The sequence below is a fragment of the Antechinus flavipes genome, chromosome 4, assembly GCF_016432865.1.
Source record: "Antechinus flavipes isolate AdamAnt ecotype Samford, QLD, Australia chromosome 4, AdamAnt_v2, whole genome shotgun sequence".
In the NCBI taxonomy this organism is placed as follows: domain Eukaryota; kingdom Metazoa; phylum Chordata; class Mammalia; order Dasyuromorphia; family Dasyuridae; genus Antechinus; species Antechinus flavipes.
The window spans coordinates 10,262,085-10,288,843 of record NC_067401.1 but is presented as its reverse complement, the minus strand read 5'-3'; the positions used below and the strand labels follow the sequence as shown (position 1 = coordinate 10,288,843).

The window sequence follows — 26,759 nt, the reverse complement described above, 5'->3', positions numbered from 1 at the left end:
AGAATAATAAAAGCCAGTCGTGTCCTCAAGGAGCTCCCAGTCCAATGGGGGAAGAAACATGCGGCAGCTACGAACGAACGAGACACAGACGGGATGAATCAGGAATGATCAGCAGAAAGAAGGAAGAAGAATGAAAAGTCACTGGGGAAGGTTTACCAAAGTAGGAGCTGGGAGTTGAAGGAAGCCAGGAAGCTCAAGAGGGAGCAGTGAAGAGGGAAGATATTCCAGGCACGGGGGCCAGCCAGGCAACATGGCTGGAGTCGGGCGAAGCAGCCAGGGTCACTGAAGCTGGGGGAGGAAGATGGAGGAAGAAAGGTTTAGGAGGATGAAGTGGGCAGGTCACGAAAGGCTGTGAATGCCAGAGGAACGGATGTTCAATCTCAGAGGTGACAGAGCCCCTGCAACTGAATGGACAGGAAGGCCGCAGAGTGAGACCTGTCCTATGGAACAGGCAGACTCGAGTGAGGAGACCGATCAGCAGTCCGTCGCAATAGTCCAGGTGGGAAGGGATTCGGGCCTGCGCCAGGACGATGTCAGAGGAGGACAAGGAGTGCCTCCAAGAGATGCCATAAAAGTAAAACCAAAAGGACCTGGCAATGGGCAAGTCTGAAGTGACTGGAGGCGGGGGGGGGGGGCAGAGGAAGGGGGAGGTCTGCAGGGAGATCTATCTTAGGGGCACAGAGTCTGGGCCATGCAGGGGCACGTTTCCTCATGCCATTCTCTCCAGCTTCTCCTCCTAGCTGGCTGATGGGTCCTCCTTAGTCCCAGGTCATACACCCTGATCACAAGAGTCTCCCAAGGCTGGAGCCCCTTCACTTCCCTCTCTGACTTCACCTGGTAATCGTGTCAGCTGCCACAGAATCAAGTCTTTCTCTCCATGCCCATGACTCTCAAACCCACTTAGCCCAGCTCCCCTGGACATCTCACCAGCAGGATCCAGAAAGTCCCAAACCTTCCTACGACTGCCGAGGGCCCGGCCAGCCTTGCAGTCCCTCAAGCTCCCGGCCCAGTGGGCAGCCCCAAGTCCCGTTCCAGTCCAAAGCAGCTTCTGAGTCCTGCGGATCTCGTTTATCCCCTGCCACAGGCCCTCATCAGGCCGCATGAGGAGGGCTGCCCCGGACTACTGCTTGATCTGCCGGCCACGCGGCTCTCCCCACTCCATCCATTCTCTCAGATTCATCCTCCTAAAGGGCGAGTCTGACCCTGTATCTCACTGTTCCACCAGCTCTAGAGGCACTGAAATGCCTCCTGACCAAAGAGAAAACCTGATGCTGAGCTCTTCCAGTCCTTCCCAACCTGGCCCCCTCCTAGCTTTCCAGGTGTGACTCCCCCAGCACACACTCACTCTCACACACACACACACACACACACTCTCACACACACTCACACACGCACACATACTCACTCTCACACACACACTCACACACATACACACGCTCACACACGCTCACTCTCACACATACAAGCACACACATACTCACTCTCACACATACTCTCTCACACACACTCACTCTCTCACATACACTCACTCACACACTCTTTCACACACATACACACACTCACTCTCACACTCTCTCACACACACACTCACTCATACACAGTCTCTGTGTGTGTCTCTCTCACTGCACTTCCCCTGGCTGGCCCCCAGGCCCAGAATGTCTTCCTTTCCCGTCCCCACTTTCTGGCTTCCTTCACAAACCCAAGCCAAACTCCCAACAACTGCAAAAGGCCTTTCCCGATGGTGCTTGAGGCCCGTGCTTTCCCTCAGCTGACGTCTGCCTTCAGCATCTCCCTTCTCTGCATGGGGCTGGTTGTGTAACATCTCTCCCATTGGGTGGTGAGCTCCTGCAGGCAGGGATTGTGTTTTCCCTTTGCTCTGCCTCCCTAGGACTCAGCTCAATGCCTTATACATCATGGGTGCTTAATAAATGCTTCAACCTGACCCACCAAGTGTTGCAGCCTCAGTGAAGTCGTTCTGGAGAGAGCACGTTTCCAGGGCGCTTAAAATGCTAAAAGCATTTTCCTTAGAATTTCTAGGAGACCAAGAACTGTTATTTTCATTTTACAGCTGGGGAAACTAAGGCTCACAAAAGGGGAAAATGTGGTGCCCTCACCAGTCCCTTGGCTACTAAGCGTTAGGGGCTTCTCCTGGCCCCGGGGTGTCAGAGATGGGTGCTCCCCCTCCACAAGGAGTCCTCGGCACCTTCTCCCTGGAGCCTCCACAGCGTGGGCAGCATTCTATTCCAGAGCTAGCAGCCCAGTGGCTCCCAAGCATAGGAAGGGAACCTGGGAGGCAGAAAGCCCCCTAGGAAGCATCTACCCCATGGAGGCCAAAGGCAGAAGGAAGGGGCCCAGAACATCCACCGCACACCAGCTGGCTACCTCAATAACCCAACTCCGACGCCCCCTCCCTCACAAAGACCTCCCTTCCAGGTATGAGACACAATTTACTGGCTTCCGGCCCCTCCCCGCACTGGCCACGTGCTCGATTCCACAGCGTCCCCTCCTCCTCTCACCTATGACGGGCCCAGCCAAGCTTCAGCCTGGAATCCTACCCTTCCTGGTCCTCTCCCTACATCAAGGCTGCCGAACGAGGGTGGGAGAATCGCGTGAGCGTCCGACGGGGTCCACGACAAAGCTGCGGCCCCAGCCCCTCCTACTCCCACATCCCTCATCAGCTCCTGCTCCGGCTCTCCCGAGCCTCTTCATCCCCCCTCGAACCCCCATGGCTCCCTCCCAGCTGAGCATCTTGCCTGATATTCTGCACAGTCAACAGAAGTCCTTTGCTCCGAGCTCCCTCTTCTCCTCTTTCTCACTGAATATACCCATACGCCTTCCTTCCTTCACCTCATCTCAGATAAAGAAACAGCCTTACCAAGGCTAACCCCCACTAATCCCATTCCAAGCCATCCCCCTAAAGGAATTTTCTAAAGGGCGGACCCAGACCTGTCCCCCCTACTCACAAACCCCAGTTTATGATTTTTATGATGGGGAAAAGTCATCAGCAGAAGTTCATCAGCCCGTCCATTAGGCCTGAGACCAGGTATGAGATGACCCAAGAGGAGCCTCCACCTCTCCGGAGAGACAGGGAAGCGATTTTACTCCACTCTTCTCCTCGGTCACCCGAGCGCTTCCCAGAAGCACTTCCAGGCCAGGTGGCCAGCACGGGCCATGGGCCCTCCACCCACAGCAGGTCCGTGTCATGGCTCACATGTAACGATCCCTCTCCTTCTCCCAGCTCAGCAGCAGGAATCCAACCTGCAGCCTTAATCACCCTCTAATTCTCTCTACAGACGCTGATGGCCGGCAGACTTGGGAACTGGTACAGTGAAGAGGAGGATGATGGGACTGAGTTCTGTCGGGGGAAGTACTGACACTTGGACTCCAGATAGACTGTTTTCTCATTCATTAAGAAAAATGAGCAGCAACCTTTGAAAGCAGCTTATGGTACTGGACCCAAAACTACTGAATAATATGCACCTTCAACATGCTTAAAGCCTTAGTTTACTCCTGTGTAAAATAAAACTGTAATGCTGGCAGAAAGTGCCCATCTCACAAGGCTTTAAGGTTCACATGAAATCACATCTGTAAAGAATTCTTCACATCTTAAAACAGGGGCAGCTATTTTTGTGATTCAGCATCTTCAAGACTGATGATTTTAGGTAAAGCAAAAACAACAACAAATCTAATTAAAAGAGATGGAGACACAATATTTTGCCAAAGAATAATACAATGAATTAATATCAATACTAAATATGCATGAACTATAATCTTTAAAGCTAAAATACAAGAATAAACATAATCTATTCCTCTCAAATTTAGATAAATCTAACGTCCAAAAGAAGCTAAGGACCTGAATAATTTTTTTTTTAATTAGGAAATTTGTATATGATGAACCTTTAGAAAATACTGAATAGGCATCAGCCCTGAAGTCAGGAGGACGTGAGTTCAAATCTGATCTCAGACACTTCTCTGTGACCCTGGGCAAGTCACTTAATCCCAAGTGCCTCAGCAAAAAAAAAAAAAAAAAAAAAAAAGATGAAAGAAAGGAAGGAAGGAAGGAAGGAAGGAAGGAAGGAAGGAAGGAAGGAAGAAAGAAAGAAAGAAAGGAAGGAAGGAAGGAAGGAAGGAAGAAAGAAAGAAAGAAAGGAAGGAAGGAAGGAAGGAAGGAAGGAAGAAAGAAAGAAAGAAAGAAAAAGAAAGAAAGAAAGAAAGAAAAAGAAAGAAAGAAAAAGAAAGAAAGAAAGAAAGAAAGAAAGAAAGAAAGAAAGAAAGAAAAAGAAAATACTGAATGGGAATGGAGGGGGAAGTATACTATGTGCATAGCACCTTCACAAAACACACACACACACACACAAATTTGAACATTAAAACTGCACAAATACAGAAAGTAGAAATATAAGGTATCTTTTACTAACCATGTACAATGTAAGTTATATCTAATAAGGATGTTTGAAGCAAAGATTAAAAATTAATTGAAAACTGACAATCTAAGAGGGGAAAAAACAGTCTCTACAAAGTAAGCTAAACACAGGTTAATTAAAAGAGAGAAAGTATTAGGTTTCCAGTAGAAAATGGGATTTTGTTAAGGATTTAGTGTCATGAATATCAGTAGCCTAAGTGGAGGCGAGAAAACATTCTACACCTGGGGAGATCAGCCAGAGAGAATGCCCAGGAAAAGAGATGGAGGATCCTGTTTGTGAAACAGCCCGAGGTGCTGTCACTGAGCTGAATAATCTGTCTCGAGGAAGAAGGCCAAGGTCAGGGAATAAGAAGGATGGAAAGGGAGGAGGAGGCTGGTTTTGAATGCCAAATGGAGGATTTTGTATTGATCCTTAAGGTGACAGAGTCACTGGAGTTGCTGACCTGTGGCTTGGGAAAGGCACTTTGCCGGCTGAATGGAAGACGGGGTGGAGAGGGAGAGACTGGAGGCAAGACAGGGCAATGATCAAGTGGTAAGGTGATGAAGGATACACTAGAGCAGGCACAGCATCTGAGGAGAGTAGAGGGAGTCTCTGAGATGCTGCAGAGATGAAAGCACAAGAAACCTTGCCCAAGGGAACATGACAGGCCTCAGAAACAGCTTGGGGCGGAAAGAAGGGGTGAGAGAGTGAGGAGTCCAGGATGGCTCACAGATTGGGAGCCTGAGGAAGTGGGAGGATGATGCCTTCTCCAGGAGAAACAATCAACATTTTCATTAAAGATAATGATAACAACAGGACAACATACCACTGAGGTCAGGGGTAAAGCAAGAGTGTTCATTATCAACATTATTATTCAATGCCATTCCAGAAATGATAGCTATAGCAATAAGACAAGAAAAAGAAACTGAAAGAATAAGTACAGGCAAAGAAAAAACAAAATTACCACTTTTTTTATTAGACAGGATGGTTAGAAAATAATAGGGTTAGAAAACCCTAGAGAATCAACTACAATACTAATTCAAATAATAAACAATTTTTACAAAGTTGTAGAACATAAAATAAATTCGTGCAAATCATCAGCATTTCTATATATTACTAATAAAATGAAGAAAAGATAGAGAAATAAATTGCATTAAAATAACAATTAAAAATACTCACAGACAGTATAATGCTCAAAAGTCTACCTATTACAGACGCACCCAGGAACTACATGAACACAATTACAAAACACTATTTCCAAAAATAAAGGTAAATCTAAATGGAGAAATATTAGTTGCTCATTGGTAGGTCAAGCCAAAATAATAAAAATGACAATGCTATCTAAGTTAATATATTAATTCAATGCTGAACCAATCAAACCATCAAAATATTATTTGATAGAATTTTAAAAAATGATTTTAAAATGTATCTGTGGGAATAAAATGTCAAGAATATCAAGGGAATCCATTTTTTAAATGGGAAGGAAGGGGAACTCATAATATCAGATGTCCAACTATGATAGAAAAGTTGTAATTGTCTAAATAATTTGGTAGTGGGTAAGAAATAAGGAGTATGAAATGAGGAGATGGCTGTGCTGGACCCCCTCCTATCAGGAGGGTCTGAGCCACCGGCTCCACCCTCCCCCTGGCAGGGCAGAGGGTGCTGATGAGGGAGGAATGACCAAGCTGAGTGGGCCACACAGAATCATTTTTTCCAATGATGAGTTTCCTAAAGTCAGGTGAGAAATGGTTCATTTTCCTCTTGAGGTACCTTCCCCAGAATCTGGGATCCTATGACTGGGTATCCCAAGGAACTCCTATCCCTTTTGCCTTTCTTTCAGTCCCCAGCCCTTAGCACAGTGCCTGACACACAAGAAGCACTTAAGAAGTGCTTTCTATCTATGTATATATTATTCTCCTTTTAGGGGTCAGAACCTCAATAATTTGTCCAAGGGAAGAAAGGTATCATCGGTGAATTTCTAAGGGCACAAGGATGCCAGAGAAATTCTAATCACAGTGCATAGCTTTGTGACCGAAGACTCAGGGAACAGAAGGATAGCTACTCATAAGACTGGAGCCCAAAGTAATCTGTTTAAGGTCTAGGTCATAGAACATAAAGTAAGACGGAAACTCGGGGATCATCTACTCCCTCATTTTACAAATAAGGAAACAGGCTCCCAATGTTGTCTTTCCTTCCCCGTCTAGGGATTAAGAAGGACATTAACTTTAGCCTTTCTCAGAAACAATAAGACTGCCTCAAAATGATCTCAAGCAAGCAAACGACCTCAAAAAAAAAAAAAAAAAAAAAAAAAGATGAAATACTATCCTAAAGCCAACTATCCAGAGGACAAAACTCAGTGAAGAAACACAAAAAATCTGCACATCCCTATTCATCCTGGGAGCTTTATTTTTCTTCATCTCCCTGAGGCTGGGAAGTCGTAAAATAGCTTGGTTCCATCACAGGACAACCACTGCTCGCCTGCCTGGTATCCTAAGGGGTCACGATAACAGAACGATAATTTATACAGGCAACATGCTGAAGTGCTTCAGTGATTTCACAAAGCAGGGAACTGCCAAGGGAGACAAATCAAGGCATTTCATAAGAGTTGAAACCTTTCCTTAATAGTGTTTGCTGAAAATACACATGAGCAATCTCTCTCCCTTTACCACGCTAAACTGATAAATTATTCATTTAGAATTCTCACTTGTATATGTATGTACACATACATACACCCATGCCCCCAAACACCAAACAGCCTTTGTGTGACAACCAGAATTTTGGAGGGGCTGGAAGAGGACAGAGGAGCACGTATATATTGAGCACTTAGACATTCAGGGGCAGCTAAATGGCACAGTGAGCTCCTGTGTGCAGACGCTGGGCCTGCAGTCAGGAAGGCCCGTCCCTGAATTCTAATCTGGCCTCAGACACTAGCCATGAGACCCTGGGCATGTCATGTCACTCTGGTTGCCTTAGTTTCTTCATCCACAAAATGATTTGGAGAAAGAAATGGCAAATCCCTGCAGGATCCTTGCCGAGAAAACTCCAAGTGAGGTCGGGAAGAGTCAGACAAGGGAAAAGATTCAACAACAAATACTATATCCAAGAGATGGTAGCAGCCACTGTCCTAAGCAGCCCAGGAAAGCCAACAAGAGGTTTTGTTTAGGACGTGGGCCCTGCCCTTAAGCAGGTAACAGGAGAATCCTAGTTCGGCACCAGGAGTCCCAGGGCAGCCAGGACAAGACAAATGAACTAAGACTCTTGGAGAAAGAAAGATCGCTTCGGAACAGAGGCCAGGGGAGGCTCCGACCAAGGATCTGAGGAGAAAGAATCAAAGATAAGCCTGACATGAAATATGAGAGACACAGTGAATAGCAATGTCGGAGACAGGATAAGTGAAGAGGAGGAAGAGGAGGATGGGGGGGGGGGGTGATGGTGGTAATGAACTTCCTTTTGAATATGTTGAATGTGAGGCCCCTGTAGGACTTCCGGGCAGAGGTATGGTTAGAGTTTGGAAGAGCAAACGGGGAGATTTGGGAGCTGTCCAGCTGAAGCTGAATAAGAGTGAAGAGAGAGAGAGGAATAAGAAAGGACCCCAATAACAGAGCCTTGAGATAACATCCACAATGGAAGTGGATCTCTTCGATAAAGAGAGCTAATTCAGTTTCAATTGATCAAGGATGGACAGAAGCAGCTACACCCAAAGAAAGAACACTGGGAAATGAATATAAACTGCTTGCATTTTGGTTTTTCTTCCCGGGTTATTTCTACCTTCTGAACCCAATTCTCCCTGTGCAACAAGAAAACTGTTCAGTTCTGCACGCATATATTGTATCTAGGATATAATGTAACCTATTCAACATGTAAAGGACAGCTTGCCATCTGGGGGGGGAGGGGAGGGAGGGGAAAAATTGGAACAGAAGTGAGTGCAAGGGATAATGCTGTAAAAAATTACCCCTGTCAATAAAGTTATTTAAAAAAAATAAATAAAATACGAGAGAGAGAGAGAGAGAGAGAGAGAGAGAGAGAGAGATAACATCCACAGTGAGGAAGGAGAAGCCAGGGAAAGAGAAGCAGGAGAGCCTGTGAGTTTCAGAAGCCAATGGAGGAGAAGACGGTCAATGGCAGCAGAATAAAAGAGAACAGCTGAACTTCCTCTTAAAATAAGCATGGTTATCTAACAAACAGAATGGAGGTGGTTCTCCCAGTAGTCACCTAGCAGCGACTCATACCATCACTATCTAAAACAGAGCAAATAACTTTTTTTTTGGTAGATTTTTTTTATTAATTGTTTTATTTTTCTAGTTATACATGTATATTAACTTTTTTATGAATCATGATGGCAGAGAAAAATCAGAACTAAAGGGAAAAACATGAGAGAGAAAAAACAGAAAAAAAAATATAGCATGTGTTAATTTACATTCAATCTCTATAGTTCTCTTTCCAGATGCAGATGGTGTTTTCTATCCAAAGTTTACTGGGATTGCCTTGGATCTCTGAACTGCTGAGAAGATCCAAGTCTGTCATAGTTAATCACTGCACAATTTTGCTGTTACTGTGTACAATGTTTTCTTGTTTCTGCTTGTTTCACTCAGCATCAGTTCATGCAAATCCTTCCAGGCCTTTCTATAATCAGTTTGTTCATTATTTTTTATAGAATAATGATATTCCATTACTTTTATATAAAGTAACTTATTCAGCCATTCCCCAGTTGATGGATATCTACTCATTTTCCAATTCTAGGAATTGGAAGGAAATTCTAGGAAAAAAGAGGGGGGGAGGGGGAGGAGGAGGGGAAAGAGAAGGAGGAGGAAGAGGAAGAGGAGGAGGAAGAGGAGGAGGAAGAGGACAACAGCAGTAACCCTCCAGGGACTAGAAAATGAACAAGCTGTGGTACAGGATGGTTATTAAATGTTTCTATGTAGTCAGAAAGGCAAAGTACTCTCAAAGGGGATGCAGCCTGAAGTAACTAGGACAGAGAGAACATGATACACAATGGCTTCACTATGGTAAATGAAAAAAGAAGCAACTAAAAGGAAGTGAGCTCTGGAGAACAGGAAGCCCTGACCAATCTGGGTACCAGAAAATATCCTCCCCCTTCTCTTCACCAAAGGAGACAGAAAGGAGCAGAAATCTACATACATGTTCAGATAAGACTTATTTTTTTTAAAAAATTAGAATCACAAAACACAAAAAAAATACTTTCCAAAGTTTCAAAAGTGGTCTGAAAGGAATAAAGCATCGGCTATTTCAACTATAAGGCCCAACATTCAAATTAAAGTGGCTAAAGCCTGCTATTGTCTTTAGAGAAATACTATAATTGGATAGAGGCATTGAAAGACATCATAAGTCTCAGCTCAGAGTAAGTTCAAAGATAAAGTTTCTCTAATAAAGGTCTTATTACTCAATACAGAGAGGACTGGTGAGACTTACATGAACTGATGCTGAGTGAAATGAGCAGGACCAGGAGATCATTATATACCTCAACAACGATACTGTTTGAGGATGTATTCTGATGGAAGTGGACCTCTTCGATAAAGAGAGCCTTAATTGATCAAAGATGGACAGAAGCAGCTACACCCAGAGAAAGAACACTGGAAATGAATATAAACTGCTTGCATTTATGTTTTTCTTCCCGGGTTATTTCTACCTTCTGAATTCAATTCTCCCTGTGCAACAAGAAAACTGTTTGGTTCTGCACACATAGATTGTATCTAGGATATACTGCAACCCATTCAACATGTAAAGGACTCTTGCCATCTGGGGGAAGGAGTGGAGGGACGGAGGGGAAAAATCGGAACAGAAGTGAATGCAAGGGATAATGCTGTAAAAAATTACCCTGGCATGCGTTCTATCAATAAAAAATTATTTAAAAATTTAAAAAAAAATAAAGGTCTTATTACTCAAACATATAGAGAATTAAATCAAATTTATAAAAATAACAGCCATTTACCAATTAATAAATGGCCAAAGGATTTGAACAGACAATTTTTAGAAGAAGAAATCAAAGGTATCAAGAGACACATGCAAAAAATGCTCCAAATTACTATGGATTAGAGAAATGCAAATTAGAAAAACTCTGTCCTCACCTTTCAGATTGACTACCATGACAAATATTGGAGAAGATGTGAGACACTTATGCATTGTTGATAAAGTTGTGAACTGCTCCAATCATCCTGGAGAGCAACTTGGAATTATGCCCAAAGACCTATACAGTTGGATAATAATTTTGACCCAGTTCAATAGTTCAGGTTCAATTTCTCTTCCCAAAAGGGATCCACAGTGCAATTGCTCTTCAGACATTTCCAGAACTGGCACATCGCATCCAGTTCCCCCTAAGATATCAATGAAGTTTCTCCCCTCAGTTGTTGTGCCCCAGAGAGCTGGTGACCCTCTGTCCTCTCCAACAGGTGGGTGTTCTTCTACCCCTGAACTGGAATCAGAACCAGACTTGCTTTCTGACCAAAGTCCATTGTCCGACCCAGCTTTTAAAGGTCAAGACTGCCCGGTCCTTTCCCACCCTCAGACATGCTTGACACGTATCGGGCTGGAAGGCGAGCTCCTTTCACCGAAAGGTCTTGAGCATCTACCTGGAAGGGTTCCTGTATTCTAGCTTCACTCCCAGCTCCCTGGCTCACCTGTTCCCTTAGCTCTGTCCAGTGGTCCCACGTATTATCCTGTTCTTCCAGAAAACCCTCAGCCAGCTGGCCGGCGTGACGGAATGCTCTTCCAAAGGTTTAATGAGGGTCTGAGACAAACGAACCCAAACCTGCCCAAGTCAGTTCCTCATCCACTAAACACTTTCAGGGTAAGAGCCCTGAGTGGGCACGCACATCCACATCCACACACAAGGAGGAATATTTTAGTGAAACAACTAGTGGAGAATTTTCCATTTTTAAAAGAAAATGGCTCGTCCTACGGTTTCCTTAACAATTTTCAAAACTCGTTTGTTGCTGCTTTACATGCACCATAGAGCAAGACTGCAATTCTTATAGAAAATGTCAAATTGAAAAAACAAAAGAACAATCACAACCCTGTAGGCTCCGGTATCCCCCAAATGACCCTCCTTCTTCAGGAGCTGAGCTCCCCATCACAAAAGCCTTCAAACACAGGTGGGACAACAAGGAGTCACGGATGTAATGAAGATTTATGTTTCTATCAGGAATGGGTTATACGACCTCCAAGGGTCCTTCCATCTCCAATGTTCTGACTCAGTGCAGCACTTCCAGGCCAGCTATTCCCAAGATGTCTGTCCACTGCTCAAACATCAGTGGGCCTTGGAAGTAAGGACGATCCCACTCGGCTCTCCTAGCCTGAGCTGTAGCACAGAGGGAAAAACGGGCCCCGGGTGTGGAAGGCTTACCAGTGTGACAGCAACGGATACTCACCCTTGTCCTGGGCCCCATCCAGCAGCATGCCTGGCCCACGCTCTTGCCCATCTTCAGCTTCGCTGTCATTAAGCTGGGCTTCTAAAACGACGTCGGGGGCATCCCTTTTCCCAAGCTGCTGAGGGGGAGTCTCCAGCAGCTCCTCGGCAGCCTCCGACTCGGTCACGGCATCGGCTCCCTTGTCGCTGTCGTCTGTCTTAATTACCTGGAGAAGTCAAAGAGAAAGGGGCCCGCTCAATCTCAGCACGGAGCGAGGAAGGCCGTGGCCATTTCTGCTTCACGGGTCCTCGGGAAGGGAGAGACAGACAGGCCGTGGCTGGAGGCGGCCTGAGCAATCTCACTCAGAGAGCCCCCCACCCCAGGCCCCGCCCCACAGAGCGTTCCCTCACCCCCCCTCCTGTGCTGGTTTTGTCTCAAACACAATAACTGGTGGCTCCTGTGCCAGAGGACGGGCACAAGTGCCAACATCAGGAAGCTCACTCCCACACAGAGCATGCCCGACCTCCCGGTCTCCTGCGTCGTGCTCAAAAAGCCACATAGAAGACAAGCCACAGGCTCCATTCTCAAAGTTCCCACGCCTTTTAAACCCTCTTCGTGCGGGGAGCCCATAAGTGTTCCCCTCGGTCCCCTCTGGAAGAGCTCCGGGGGGCAACGTCCCACCTAAAATGGGGCACAGATGAAAGCCTGACCCCTGGCGTGCTCCAGGGCATGAGAAAGCAGGTGGGGGCAGAGCCTGAAGCCGCTGATGACCTGACCAACAATCAAGTGCAACGGAGAGATCCAAATGTGGTCGAATGGATCTCACCCGCGCCAGTCGTTAGTCCCTCAATGTGAAAGCAGAGAGCGGCCACTGCCGGGCCTTGGACACTGAAAAGCCCCACGAACAGAGATCTGTTTCATCCTTCAGCACTCCTTAAACAGTCCACACTTTTTCAGATGAAAATAATTTTCTTACAGCAATCTGTTCTTTGGGGAATATTAGAGATTTCCAGCAAAGAAATCCATATGCAAAGGAAGTATCTCATTTCACATATGGACAAGATAAAAACCATTCAGAGGCAGATGCACCGTTTTACTAACACAGAGAGCACCTCTGGGGATGGCAGGAGGGGCCCTGCTCAGCTCCGGGAGATCCACATGCCCAAGACTGATGGAGTTTTTCTCCACTTTAGTCTATGACCCAATTACCCAACCCTGTTGATCCATTCAACAAGATTCAGTACAATCCAATCCAATCCAAGAGGCATTTATTAAGTGTCTGCTGTCTCCCTGACAGATGTGAGGTGCTGATCCCCAGGGCCCGAATGGAAGACTACCCGGGACGTCCTAATTCACCACAGAGTCCTATTCCAAGGCCCCCTCACAAACCAAAGGCGACCCTGGGGCCCGGCCAGCAAAGCTCAATGATGGTAGAGAGACTTTGAGGGAGACCCTGGGGACAGAGAATCTATTCACATTAACTTCTAGATGTGTTATCTTTGTCCAATGAGTAAACATACTTAAATGGAGGAAATAAATGACAGCAATACCAACATTCATGTTATAATGAAACGAGAAGGTAAAAGGAAGCTACAGCTCATTGGAAAGACAGGACAGAGGGAGAACCTCCTTGAAAAGATAAAGAAATGTGTCAACAGGAAGCATCTTTTCATGGGACGTCTGCTCATCTAATATCATAACAAGCTCAAGAACAGCATCTGCCAAAAGGCTGCTTCAAACATGGCTACTGATGTGCCAACAAAAGCAGGAGGAAGATGAAGACGATTTCTACAAAGAAATCAGGAAGACCTTACAAATCAAAGCAACACAAGCATGAATACTCTGACTTTTAAACCAAGATGGACAACGGAGAAGATGGCGACAAAATCAGACAGTACGGCTTATTGCTAAGAAATCAGAGGCAACACCTGTGCAAGGGCCTCCAGCTTCTCTATCACCTGAACACCTTTCTTCGGGGGAACCTGAAACTTCTTGACATGTCGAGCATTGGATAGCATCACCCCCTAAATGAAATGGGTTCTATCTTAGCAGAAAGGAAATGACTGGCAACCAACATGGGAGTCATCTTCAAATCAGCTGCTTATGTATAATCAAATCATCAACTTCTTTGAAAAAAATGATCAAAATTAATATTAAATTAATGAGACCAAGCTTCATTGTATAATTAAAATCCCCAATAATGCCAAAGCGAAACAAGCTGGAAGCCAAGGGCCACAATAGTTTAGCTTTGGGAAAATCCTATGAAGAAGTAGGGGAAGAGATTTCTACGATCCGCTGAAAGAATCAGTGACTCTTAAAGGAGGAGGCACTTCCCCTCAGCCTGTGGGAGAGCAAGGGGTCCAGGAGGCAGACATGAGAAGGGCAAGCCAGCTGGGCAGGGCGACGCAGCTTGGACAAGGGCGTGAGAGTCTCCAGGAAATGGGCAGCATAAAGGCCTAGGTGACAGGGGACCTTTCTAACCAGCAGCTTCACCTCCTTGTCTCTCTGACTGAATGCTCAAGACATGCACCCCGGGTTCTTGTGCCCAAAGCAGCAGTGAGTGACAGCCCCTACTCAGTGAAGGATAAGTGTGCAGGAGATCACAAAGAGCCGAGCGGTGATAAATTCCTAGTCACGGCCACAAAAGATTGATGTTCCCTTTAGATCACACAAAGGTCCCATAATACAAGACTTTTATAGCCTCAACAGGCCAGGAAGAGTTGCCCCTATCATAAAGACTGAAGGCCGTCCCTTCTAATAGCAGGAATCAATGTTATTGGTGAAAACCACCCTATAGACCCAGAAAAGCAACAATGGAAAAAGAGACAGTTCCAAGCCCACTGTATCAAGAACCCGAGGAGCCCCACCGAGGTTCTCAACAAGTTAGGGGCAATGAACACAGTCTTCTGTACCAATGAGAGTTGTTTTTTTTTTTTTTTTTTTTGAAATGGCCTGTGTTCCAATCTCTGGCCTTTTCATTTGTCTTTGAACTCTTGCTACGTTTTATGACTCAAACATGTCGTCTTTATTTTCAGTTTATTTTTTTAAAAATATGTGTATGGATGAGTCTCATTCGTTTCCGGAGCGAGTTTCACAGCAAACATCACGTGGCAAAATGGGAGAACTGAAGAGTCCCGGCTGAATGACTACCAACGCCACAGATTATGAAAGCTCCCAGAGCTCCAGCAACACAACCCGGGCGTGTTCCTGACCAGTCACGGAGCCACATTTTGTGACACTGAAATAACACCTCTGAATTCCACATGGTCCTTCTTCCATCAGAAGGGCCTCATGTGGCTGCTGATCTCACACCTGACATGGACGGATCAAGCAGAGGAGGGAAACATGACAGAGCTGGGCAAAGGGAAAGGGAGGCAGGGGCAGAACGATACAGGATCATGAACACCAAGCCAACGACAAGTGCCCCTGCTATGCCCAGAGCCACCAGAAGCCTCATTCCAGCCGCACTAGCCAGGAGACATGGCCTCCCAAGCGGGACTCGTGGGGTCTCGGCTTTAAGAGGGGGGAGCATACCCTCCACCAGTGATGGTTATGATTCCTCTGCACTGAGGTGTTTTCCTAAATAGATCCTTAAGCTGTCACGGCCAAAAAGTCGAATCACCGAGTGACCTCCTTCCAGTGCTTACAATCCTCTCCAACGCCTAAAAACCTTTGGAGAGCAGGTAGAGGGGGTCTCCAGGCCAGATCCGAACCCTGCACGGCCCAAGAAAGAGCGAGTTTAAAGGCGTGCACAGTGGAAAGAGGGTGGGGGGCTGGGAAAAGGAGAAGATGAGGGAAGCCAGGAGCTTGAGCTGCGAGAGCTAAGCAGCAAAGAGAGACGTGGATACCTACAGAATCATGAGCAACGTGCCCATCTCGTTTTACCAACTCCATTGTTTTATTTTCAAAAAATCAAGAATGATTTCTGCTCATAAAAAAATCCCAACCCAATTCAGTAAGTACAGCTTAAGTTGCTGCTACTGTCAAGCACAGAGCTGAGAAAACAAGGACCAAAATCCATACATCCCCTGCCCTTGAGGAGCATAAACTCTAAGGGGGGGAGGGGACCAAGGACGGCACAAACACAGCTAACCATGAAGAAAACACATACAAAGTAAAAATCCTTTCAGGGAATAAGGGTCGGGAACACCCTAACAGCAACAGCTATCCAAGTGGTCATGACAGCCAAGCCTTGAAAGTTCCAGGCACAGGGACAGAAAATAAATCGTCAAGGGCTATGGACAGCAAGTAGAACAGTGGGGCTAGAACCAAAGGTGCACGTGGGAGAGTAATGGAAATTGGTGCAGAAAGAAAAGACTAAATCCAGGTTGGAGAGGGCTTTTAATTTATCAATTAAATTGATACATTTAATTCCAGACACTGTGGTAATTACTGGGATATAGAAGAAGCCAAAAGAGTCTATGCCTTCAAAAAGCATGGATTCTAAGAGGGCTGGGTACAGACAAGATACATAAAATGGGTGGTAGATAATCTTCAAGGGGAAATGTCAAAATAGATAAATAAGTGCTCTGAATGCGGAAAGAAGAGTCTGCCATTTATTCTAGAGACAATGGGGAGCCACTGGAACTTCTAGAGCTGGGAAGCCATGTGGTTAGAACTGCGGTTGGTTCTGTAGTGTGCAAGGGTGGATGGGAGAAGGCAGAGGTGGGAGGAGGAAGGATCTGTTTGGAGTCGAGTATATTAGACTGGACAACAAAGAATGAGGGAAAGAACTTGTGCGAGCAGCAAGGAGAGAATGGAGAAGAAATGGCACTGAGAGCTAATGAATTAGTTAAAAGGGTGGGGGGGAAGGAAAAACAGAGAGCTGAAGGTAACAGAGAAGTCGGGAGTCTGGATGTCGAGGAGAATGACGGGGCTTCCAACAAAGGTAGGAGATTAGCTCAGCTGCCCACGTGCCACTCTGAAAGTGTTCCTGAAGAGGACCCAAATGACATCACTAGGTAAGGGTTGAGTTATCAGCGGGTCTGACTGCGGCTGCTCAGAATGCTCTGCCACAGCTCGGACACAAATGGTCCCCGTGAACATTGGGGGGTGGGGGTGGGGAGGGGGCTTCTCTAACTTTGTGCATCTCATGTTTCTTCTGGACTAATTCAATCCTGCTTTGCTCCTTGAGCACAGCCCCTTCTCTGAGGAGGGCACGCCATGCCGGGCAGCCTGTGCTAGTGGCTCCCATGCCATACAATCAATTCCAAAGTTCTTAAAAGTGACCTTGAATCTGGAGAGACTTATAAGAACCGACTCTAAGTGAAGTGAGTAGAACCAAAAGAACACGTACAAGGCAGCAAAGTAATGCGATGATCAATTCAGCCGGACGTGGCTCTTTTCAACAATGAGGTGATTCAGGCCAAGTCTAATAGACTTGGGATGGAGAGAGCCTTCTGCCCCCAGAGAGAAGAGCATGGGGACTGAAAGTGAATCCCAACATAGCATGTTTACCTTTTTTGTTGTTGTTTGCCTGCTTTTTGTTTTTCTTTCTCATTTTTTGACCTGATTTTTCTTGTACAGCATGATAATTTGGAGATAAGTATAGAAGAACTGCACATGCTTAACATACATTGGATTACTTGCTGTTTTAGGGGAGGGGGAAGAGGGAAAGGGAGAAAAATTTGACACACAATGTTTTGCAAAGGTGAATGTTGAAAATATCTTTGCAGGTGTTTTGAAAATAAAAAGCTATTATATATACATACATATATATATTAAAGAGAGATCTTGTATCCTTGTATCACTTTTGCTGACCACCTGGTGAGCGCTCGCCCTGTGTGAGTTCTCCATAAAACAGTCTTTTTGGCAAGCATACATTTGGCCCGACGGAGTCGTGCTCTCTGCAGTAGAGTTTGAACGCTCGGCAGTTTAGTTCGAGAGAGGACCTCGGGGTCTGGTGTCTTATCCCATCAGGGGATCTTCAGAATCTCCCTAAGATAACTGGATGCGACTCAGTTTCCTGGCACAGCACTGGCGGACTGCCCAGGTCTCACAGACATACAACAACGTAGCACTAACCACAACACCCAAAGTCAAGAGGCCGGGGCGACGTCTCAGTCTGTGTCCGACCGATGGGGACAGATTCCCTGTTTGGAATTTAGAGCCCCTCCCAGTCCGACCCACCTCCCCTTCCATTCCCCATCTCACATGGTGGGGGGTGCAGCCACTTTGGCCAACCACAGAGTCTCCCATGTGCCCTCCAGTCTCCAAGCCTTTGCAGTTCCTCCCGAAGAGCAAACCTCAGCCCGAGGACAAGTCACAAGAGCCAAACATTTTAACTTGTTTAGACAAGGATAAAGAGTCAGGCTGCTCCGAACCCCAACCGCTTCACGTTTTTGGAAATCGAAAAGGCAAACGGATTAAGCAACAGCGGGAAACTGCCAGGGATGTTCTAACATTCGGCAGGGTCTCTGTTTACATGAGCAAATTGTGATATCCGTGTTTTATATCCTGATGATTTCCTGAAACCGTGTCTGTCACCTCCGCCCAGCTTGTCCAGGCTGCCCGAGGACAGAGTCTCCCTCTTTCCCCCAAGCCTGGGCCCCATCTCCCCTAAGAGGGCCGGCTTCTCTCTCCTCCAAACTCACCTTCCGTGTGGACGGTCTCTGCCTCCCTCAAGACGGCACCGCCTCCTCCCGCCCCGTGAGCCTTGTCCAGGGCCTCCCCTAATTCAGGCTTGTCCCAGCACGCAGAGGTCTCGGGCACTTGGACCCAGAGATCTGGGCCAGGGTAACATTTTCCACCTTCAATCCCATTCCTCTGCTTTAGGTAACAGTTACTACCAATAAACTGTTCTAAGCTCTATGACTCTCAGGTCTCCTGGACAACCCAATCCAGTCACACTTTCCCCTGAGCTCCCAAGTAAGTACTCGTGGAAGTCCAAACCAACTCTGAACCCACCACCCATCTCACCCCCTCCCTCCAGAGGGGCCCGGACCTCCCCCCACTGGCCGAAGACAGCTGGGATAGACATCTGGAACCCGCTTCCACATCCCCCCTCTGAGGTGGAGGCCCAGGGCCTTCAGTGCATCATCCGCCAGCAGGCTGTTCCACTGGACTCCGTGATCTCCAGAAACTCAACTCTCTGGGACAGAATTACCCCTGAGATCCTTTCCCTCCCCAGCTCCCCCCGCCCAAGCTGAGGACCCTGCTCCCTCAGCACAGCAGCTTCTGATGTATGCTTCCCCCCTTAGACTGGGAGCAGTTTGAGGGCAGGGGCCAGCTTTTGCTTTCTTTGTACCCTCGGTCCTTGGCAAAGCACCCAGGACTCAGAAGGTGCTTTATAATGTTTTCTGAGTCTGCCCATCCACATACATCACATCTCTGAATGCTGCCATCCAGCAAGCCCATGGCATGAAGTGTCAGTAAAGTCACACACACACACACACACACACACACACACACACACACACACACACCCACACACATACATTCTCTCACACACACTCACACTCACACACATACACACTCACACACACACACACACACACACACACACACACACACAAACACACACACTCACACATACACTAAATGCAAACTAGCAAAGGTCTTACTCCATATTAATCACATAGTCTTAAGGTGATTTTCGCTATAAATTTCAGGGGCTCTCATTGCCTTCCAGCTGGCCCGCCCCCATAGGGCCTCGACACATGGGGAAGGAAAGCACACCCAGAGCCGAGCCGGGTCTGTGACCCAGCGTGTCGAGGCTCTGGCCGGACAGCACAGAGAAGCATTCCAGGTCATTTCCCTCTGCCCAGAGAGCCTGGGAAGAAGAAGAGAACATGGCAGGAGCCTCATTTTAGAGAGGAGTGAACTGAGTCTCACAATGGTGCAATGGCTAGCCCAGGGTCCCACAAGAATTAGCAGGAGATCCAAGCCTTGAGCCCCGCCCCCCAAGTTTTCTGTCTCCAAGGCAGATCTGGCTGACCTTCCCTGAGAGGATCCTCCCTGAGCCCCCAAATCAAAGCAATCATAATACTTTTAAATTATATAAGCTTAGAGGAAGGGCTCATGATCTGAACTCTGAGGGACTGGGTTTTTTGAAGGGATTCTGGGAGATTTCTGGAGCCAAAATGAAAACTCCATCAAATCCCATCTCGCTGCCTTGCCCAAATCCAGGTATGAAATGCTAGTGTCGCTATTCCACGGCTGTGAGAAAAGCCCTTCCTGAACCAAAGGCCGTGCTAGAAGACGACAGATAAAGTTTTAAGATGACAAACAGCAAGTCTGCACCAGCAGGACAAAACTTTTTTTCCGGCCAATAAATTTCCTTACATTCCCCAAACTGATCTTATCGATGAGTTAGAGGGGAGCTTGTCCACCTTTACCCCCTCCCTCCTCCTACCTCCCCACCGTCACAGTGACAAATCCCAGGCCCTCTGGCTGACCCCTGAGCGGTGTCTGGCCAGCGCCTCGGCCCCGAAGGGGGACATGCCCGGCCCGCTCCGTGCTATTGTCCCGGGCCTCTGACTTCTGAAAGAACGCTAGCTCTCAAAGGCGTCCCTGGCAAGTCTCTCACCTGCACTTCAGCGAGCTTTCTCCAATGTTTTCCCACCATTCACATTTGGGGACACTTTCACAAAACCACAAGGACACAGTCTAGGACAAAGCACGCCCATTCAGGAAACCCACTGGGAGGGCCAATGAGAACAAGAGGGATTTCCATACTTCCTTCTCATAGTCAGCTGCCAAAATATCGCCTTTGTTCTAACAGTTCATCATTGGAAACTGCCATATTAATGAATTTCTCAAGTTCTCAGAGCCTATGGGCAGCACTGGAAGGAACCTTCTTGAATACTGGGAAAAACAAGCAAGAAGGGGGAATAAATAAGCTCACAACTTTCAAGAGTTTTCTTACGCAGCCTCAAAATTCCCTTTAGGTTTGATTGATACTGGTTTCAATCATGAAACTCCAAAATGGAGATTATAAATGCAAAATATATCTCTTTCAAACCGAGATTATAAATGCAAAATATATTTCTTTCAAACCTAGAAAAAACTATCTCACAAGAAAAAATATCAATTCATCCATGAAATGGGTAAATCACTCCCATATCACGTGTAACGGTGAGCTATTTTTTATGAAGCACAACCATGAATGGCTATTTTCCAGGGGCCTCTAGAGAACTCTTAAGAAGCAGGAGACTTCGGTGACTGGGACGATCCCCTCCTCCTAAGATAAATCAAGGGGGCATCTAAACTTGAGATCATGAGAAAACATAAGGTCCTGGCACATTTCCTGGGGCACTGTGAACTTTACACAAGATTGAGTCTCCAGAAAATGCCAGCATGCTTCAGAGAATCAGATCACAGGAATCAGGGACCCGGGCTGGTCACAGAACATTGCTTTTCATGATAAGGTAGATGAGCAGCATGAATTCTCTCAATAAATGGTTTCCATAATACCTTGGAAAATCAGTGGAAGGAGGTGTTAGCCTCCGGATGAGTCTAGAGTCCTCGTGGGTCCGAAGGAGCAGGACGCACTCCCCCCAGGGTCACCGGGACACACTCTCCCCAGTGTTGCCAGAGCCTATGGCCCAGGGAGCTCATTTCTCTGCTCTGAGCTCACCGGGCCCAGGCATCCTCGCTGCGCCTTACGCTTCCCTTGCTACCCCATAATCCCTCCCACCTTCCCCACTTTAACCATCTCTTGTTCCAAGGACTATAATCGAATCGGCACAAAGTGGGTGATTGCCTATGGCATGTTCTTGTCAATAGGCTCTTTGTTCCACTGATCATCCTGGACACATCTCGCCCCAACCCCCTTCTCTAGCCTCCATTTAGAGAAATGGGGAGTTTCCCTCTGTTGGACTATCAGTTCCTGGAGGGTAACAAGAAGTCTCTCTTTTGTGTTTCTATCCCCAGAATAGAGTATAGTGCCAAGCACATAGTAGGCGTTTTTTCCCCATTCATCTAGTCATTTATTTCAAAAGGGGACAGGAATTGGAAGGATTCTTAGGGGATTCTAAAACATTCTGAAGAGGTATTTGAGAGACTGCAGCCATCTGGACAAGATAGAACTTCCTTCTGATGGTTCTTAACACAAAGGAAGCACAGAGAAACAATCTTCTCCTCTCAACAATTCCCCAATTCTTTTTTTCTTAAAGTTTTTTATTTTCAAAACATATGCAGGTCAACACTGACCCTTGCAAAACCTTCTGAAAAAAAAATTTTCCCCTCTTTCCCCCCAATCCTCCCTAGATGGCAAGTAATCCAATACATGTTAAACATTAAAATATACATTAAATCCAATGTGTGTGTGTGTGTGTGTGTGTGTGTGTGTGTGTGTGTGTGTACACACATTTATACAATTCTCTTGCTGCACAAGAAAAATCAGATCAAAAAGGAAAAAAATGAGAAAGAAAACAAAATGAGAGCAAACAGCAACAAAGAAGTGAAAATGGTATGTCGTGGTCCACACTCAGTTCCCACGATCCTCTCTCTGGGTACAGACGCTCTCTCCATCACAGGATCTTTGAATTCCCCAATTCTTCACTCAGGAAAGGAAACCTCACCTTTAATAGTAGCTAATAGTAATAGCCAGCATTGATGTGAAACCAACCCTCACCCAGAGATCCTAGTCTCCCCTGAACACAGCCACAAAAAGTACTACAAGAACCCTCTCCGGGTCTCCCTGAAGAGCTTTGGAACATGACATGGGAGACCCTGGCACAGGACCACCAGCATGCAGGCCCTCATTAGAAAAGGCGCTGGGCTCTGTGGACAAGGCAACTCGGAGGAAACGCGAGATGCACAAAGTCAGAGAAGCCCCTCACGTTCCTAGGGACGTCTGTGTCCGAGCTGCGGCAGAGCATTCCGAGCTCGTGCTGGTCCGATCAGCCACAGTCGGACCTGCTGTAATTCGACAACAGTGATGTCATTTCGGTCCTCTTCGAGAACAAAGGATTTCAACCAACCAATGAGTGAGTGAGCGAGTGAGTGAACCCTTAATGTCTGTCTGCACCCGCATAAGGAACACACATGTGGATGTCCCTCGGCTGAGCCCCGAGGAGGCTTCCCAGGAGCTCTCACTCAAAGGAGACCCAGCACGTAGAGGAGGTTTCCACCGCCAGTAAGGCGGGAAGTCCTGTGGTCCAAGCGGAGAGTCGGGCTCTTCTTACGTACCATTCCCAGAGACACCCACCCTGCCCCTTTCTGACGTGGGAAGAGGACAAGGCAGACAGATGTGGGAAATGCTGTGGGGAAGGATTGCTCAGATTTAGTCCCTGACTGGATGTGGGAGAGAGAAGGGCCAACAGGCGGCTCCCACACTACAAAGCTGGACCACTCCTTGACACATATGTCCAGGGGCACTCCCCAGCCCCAGGACACCTGCCCATCACTCCACTCTGCATCATACTAAGTGCCTTCTATGGACCAAGCCCTGGGCTCAGCAATAAGAAACCACGTGGTCCTCTCCTTCAAAGAGCAAACATTTTTCAAAGGAATATAGCATGGACACAGAGAAGCAGATGTAAGAACTGGAGAAAGGGACTGAAATTGTGATTTCCTAGTACAGAGAAATCTAAGGTGAGTGAAACTCCTCAGTCACTGCAAGTAGTCTCTGCAACTTGAGAGTGTCAGCGAATTCGAGGTCATTCCTGGGAGCCCTGAAGGGTGAACTGAATGGAGAGAGCGACCCAGCTCCCACCAGTCAGAGGAAAGACTTGAAGGCAGGTTAGCTCACTTGACTAACCCAGAATGCCCATCCTCCTTCAGACTCACAGTGTCATCCCAGAGGCTGTAGAGTCACACTAAGACTCTTAAAAAAAAAAAAAGTATTTATTTTTATAGTATTTTTTCTAAATAGATGCAAAGACAAATTTAAACATTCATTTAAAATTTTTGAATTCCAAAATTTTTTCCTCCTTTCTTCTCCTTCCCCTTCTCTAAGACAGTAAGCAATTTGATATAAGCTATACATGTGCAATGATGGAAAACATATTTCCATATCAGTCATGTTGGAAAAGAAAAAAATAAAGTAAAAAGAGTTTGCTTTGATCTGCCCTCAGATTCCATCAGGTCTTTCTCTGGATAAGTCTTTGAAATTGTCTTAGATCACTGAATTGCTAGAAATAGCCAAGTTATTCATAATGGATCACCATACAGTGTTGCTGTTACTGTGTACAATGTTGTCCTGATTCTGCTCGTTTCACTTTGCATCAATTCATATAAGTCTTTCCAGGTTTTTCTGAAATCTGCTTGTTCAACATTTCTTATAACACAATAGTATTCCATTATCATGTAGCACAATTTGTTCAGCTGTTCCCCAATTGATGAGCATCCTCTCAATTTCTAATACTTTGTGGCCATAAAAAGAGCTGCCATAAATGTTTTTGTACATGTAGAGCCTTTTCCTTAAAAAAAAAAAATCTCTTTGGGATGCAGACTTAGTAGAGGTAATTAATCCACTAGAGGGTATACACAGTTTGATCTTTGAGCATAGTTGCAAATTGTTCTCCTGAACGTTTGGATTGGTTTACAGTTCCACCAACAGTGTATTATTCCCAACTTCCCATACCCCTCCCAACATCCTTTTCTGTCATATTATTATGTCAATTTTGTAGATGTAAATTGGTACCTCACAGTTGTTTTAATTTGCATTTCTCTAATCAGTAGTAATTTAGAGCATTTTTTCATAGACAGGCTTTGATTTCTTCATCTGAAAACTGCCTGTCCATATCCTTTGACTATTTATCAACTGGAAAATGACTTGTTATTAACTTGACACGATTCTATATCTATTTGAGGAATGAGATCTTTATCAGAGACATTTGCTGCTTTCCCAGATTTCTGCTTTACTTCTATTTTTGGTTGGATTGGTTTTGTTTATGTTAAAAAAAAAACTTTCAATTTGATATAATCAAAAGCATCAATTTTATAATTTAGAATGCTATTTATGGCTTCACTTTTCCATAGATATGAGGTAAACTTGCTCTCCTAATCTACTTACGGTATAAGCCTTTATGTCTAACCCACATGCTCATTTTGACCTTATCTGCAGATAAAGTGAAAGAGATTGATTTATACTGAAGTGATTCAAAGCAATTCCAATAGACTTGTGATAGAAAGTGCCATCCACATGCAGAGAGAGAACTATGGAGACAACGGGGACCCAAGCAGAGTATCTTCACTTTTTGTTGTTGCTGTTGTTGTTTGTTGGCTCGGTTTTTTCTTGCTCTTTTTTTTTTTTTACTTTTGTTTTGATTTTTCTTGCACAGCATGACAAATATGGAAATATGTTTAGAAGAATTATACATTGTACATGTTTAATCTATCGGATTGTTTGCTGTCTTGGAGAGGGAGAGGAAGTAAAATTTGGAACGCAAGGTTCTACAAAAGTGAATGTTGAAAACTATCTTTGCATGTATTTGAAAAAATAAAATACTATTTTTAAAAAAGAGGTTGGTCTATATCTAGTTTCTGCCATACTGTTTTCTAGTTTTCCCAGAAGTTTTTGTCAAACAGTGAAAACTTTTGTTCTAGACCTTGGGTCTCTGGATTTATCAAATCATTATGATGATCATTTACCATTGCCTTGTGTAGCTAATCTATTCCACTGATCCACCTCTATTTCTTAGACAGTAACAGATAGTTTTCATGATTACCACTTTATAATATAGTTTGAGATCTAGTAGAGTTGGTCTATTTTCCTTCACAGTTTTTTTTCCCCCATTAATTCTCTTGATAGTCTTGACCTATTGCTCTTCCAGATGAATTGTTTTTATTCTTTCCAGCTTTTTAAAATAATGTTTGGTATTTTGATTGGTAAGATTTGCCAAGGTTCTTTAGAGAAATATTACAGGGCCCATGGAGGCAACTTTTTTTCTTTCTCAAAGTCTACAGGAAGTGTAACTGGTTAGCATTGTCTAGTTTCCAGCCTGAGCTCTGTTACAAACCCAACCTCCCTGACATAAGAATTACTCTAGAATTATTTTAAATGCACAATATATTCTCTTTAAGTGTCTTTGTATAATTTTTTGAGTGACACTGTGGAACTGCAGATTATACAGGGCAGACTTATTTGCTGAGGGGAGAAGAGATACCCATGGTTGCTGGGGCATTGGGAAAGGGAGCATCCTCAGTAGAAGAATCTTCAGCAAAAAACTACAGATATGGGGGTACCCCAACAATAATAATGATAATGAAGGGATTTTTGACTGTGATGTACTCTTTGGAAAATAGAAAATATTATATAAACATGTAAGAACTATAGGTCATTCTAAAGGTCCAAAAGATATAAGTGCCAAGAGACAAAGCTAGAAATAATCCACTGACCTTGCTGCAATTGATTTTAATTGAAACAGTTTTCCACAGCTGTGAGTGACACTGGTGATCTTATGTCTAACAGTCATCAATGCTGATATCAAACCAAAAAGTTATTGAGAAATAGGAACAGCCCCTCTCCCACTGACAGAATGTCAGGGCCTGTTCCGGTTCTGTCTCTGTAGTACGAGAGATTAACACAGTGTTCTGCACAGAGGCACCTAATAAATTCTTTTAACTGAATAAAACCTTTTGTTTTGAACGCTGCCTCTCCACACTCCAACCAAAGTGGGTGAACTGGAGCAGTATGAACTAAAGACCATGTAAAAACCTACTAAGTGCCCAGAGAGACCTTCTCCCCAGAAGTCATCCCCCACCCTGGAACCCAGTGCGAACACTGTCCTTTTGAGGGCACTGATCCATCTGGCTCCCTCAGAGCCATCAGTCAGCCCCGCCCCATCTCCAGATAACTCAGAATATTCTCAGGGAGTGGGAGGAGGAGAATGACTGATGATCATCGCAAAGGATTTGTCACAGATGGGAAGGAAAAGAACCACAAAGTCCGACGTTGCAGGCTTCAAGGTCACAGTGCTCAGTGTGTGCAAGGAGATACCAGCCAGGAATCCCAAGGTGTCCGGAGCACCTGGACCCAATTAGGCTGACTCAAGGGATCAGGGAACTGCCTGTACCCCAGATTCTGGCACCAGCACACCTGCAG

The 26,759-nt window shown here is 45.6% G+C and overlaps 1 protein-coding gene across 1 annotated transcript in view; it reads right to left on the bottom strand.

Moving 5' to 3' along the window:
• DIS3L2 (DIS3 like 3'-5' exoribonuclease 2) overlaps nt 1–26,759 on the bottom strand; it is a 289,396-nt gene that overhangs the window by 157,768 nt on the left and 104,869 nt on the right. The window contains exon 7 of the mRNA XM_051999603.1: nt 11,789–11,993. Within this exon, the coding sequence (XP_051855563.1) occupies nt 11,789–11,993 (205 nt within the window). The remainder of the gene's footprint in view (nt 1–11,788; nt 11,994–26,759) is intronic.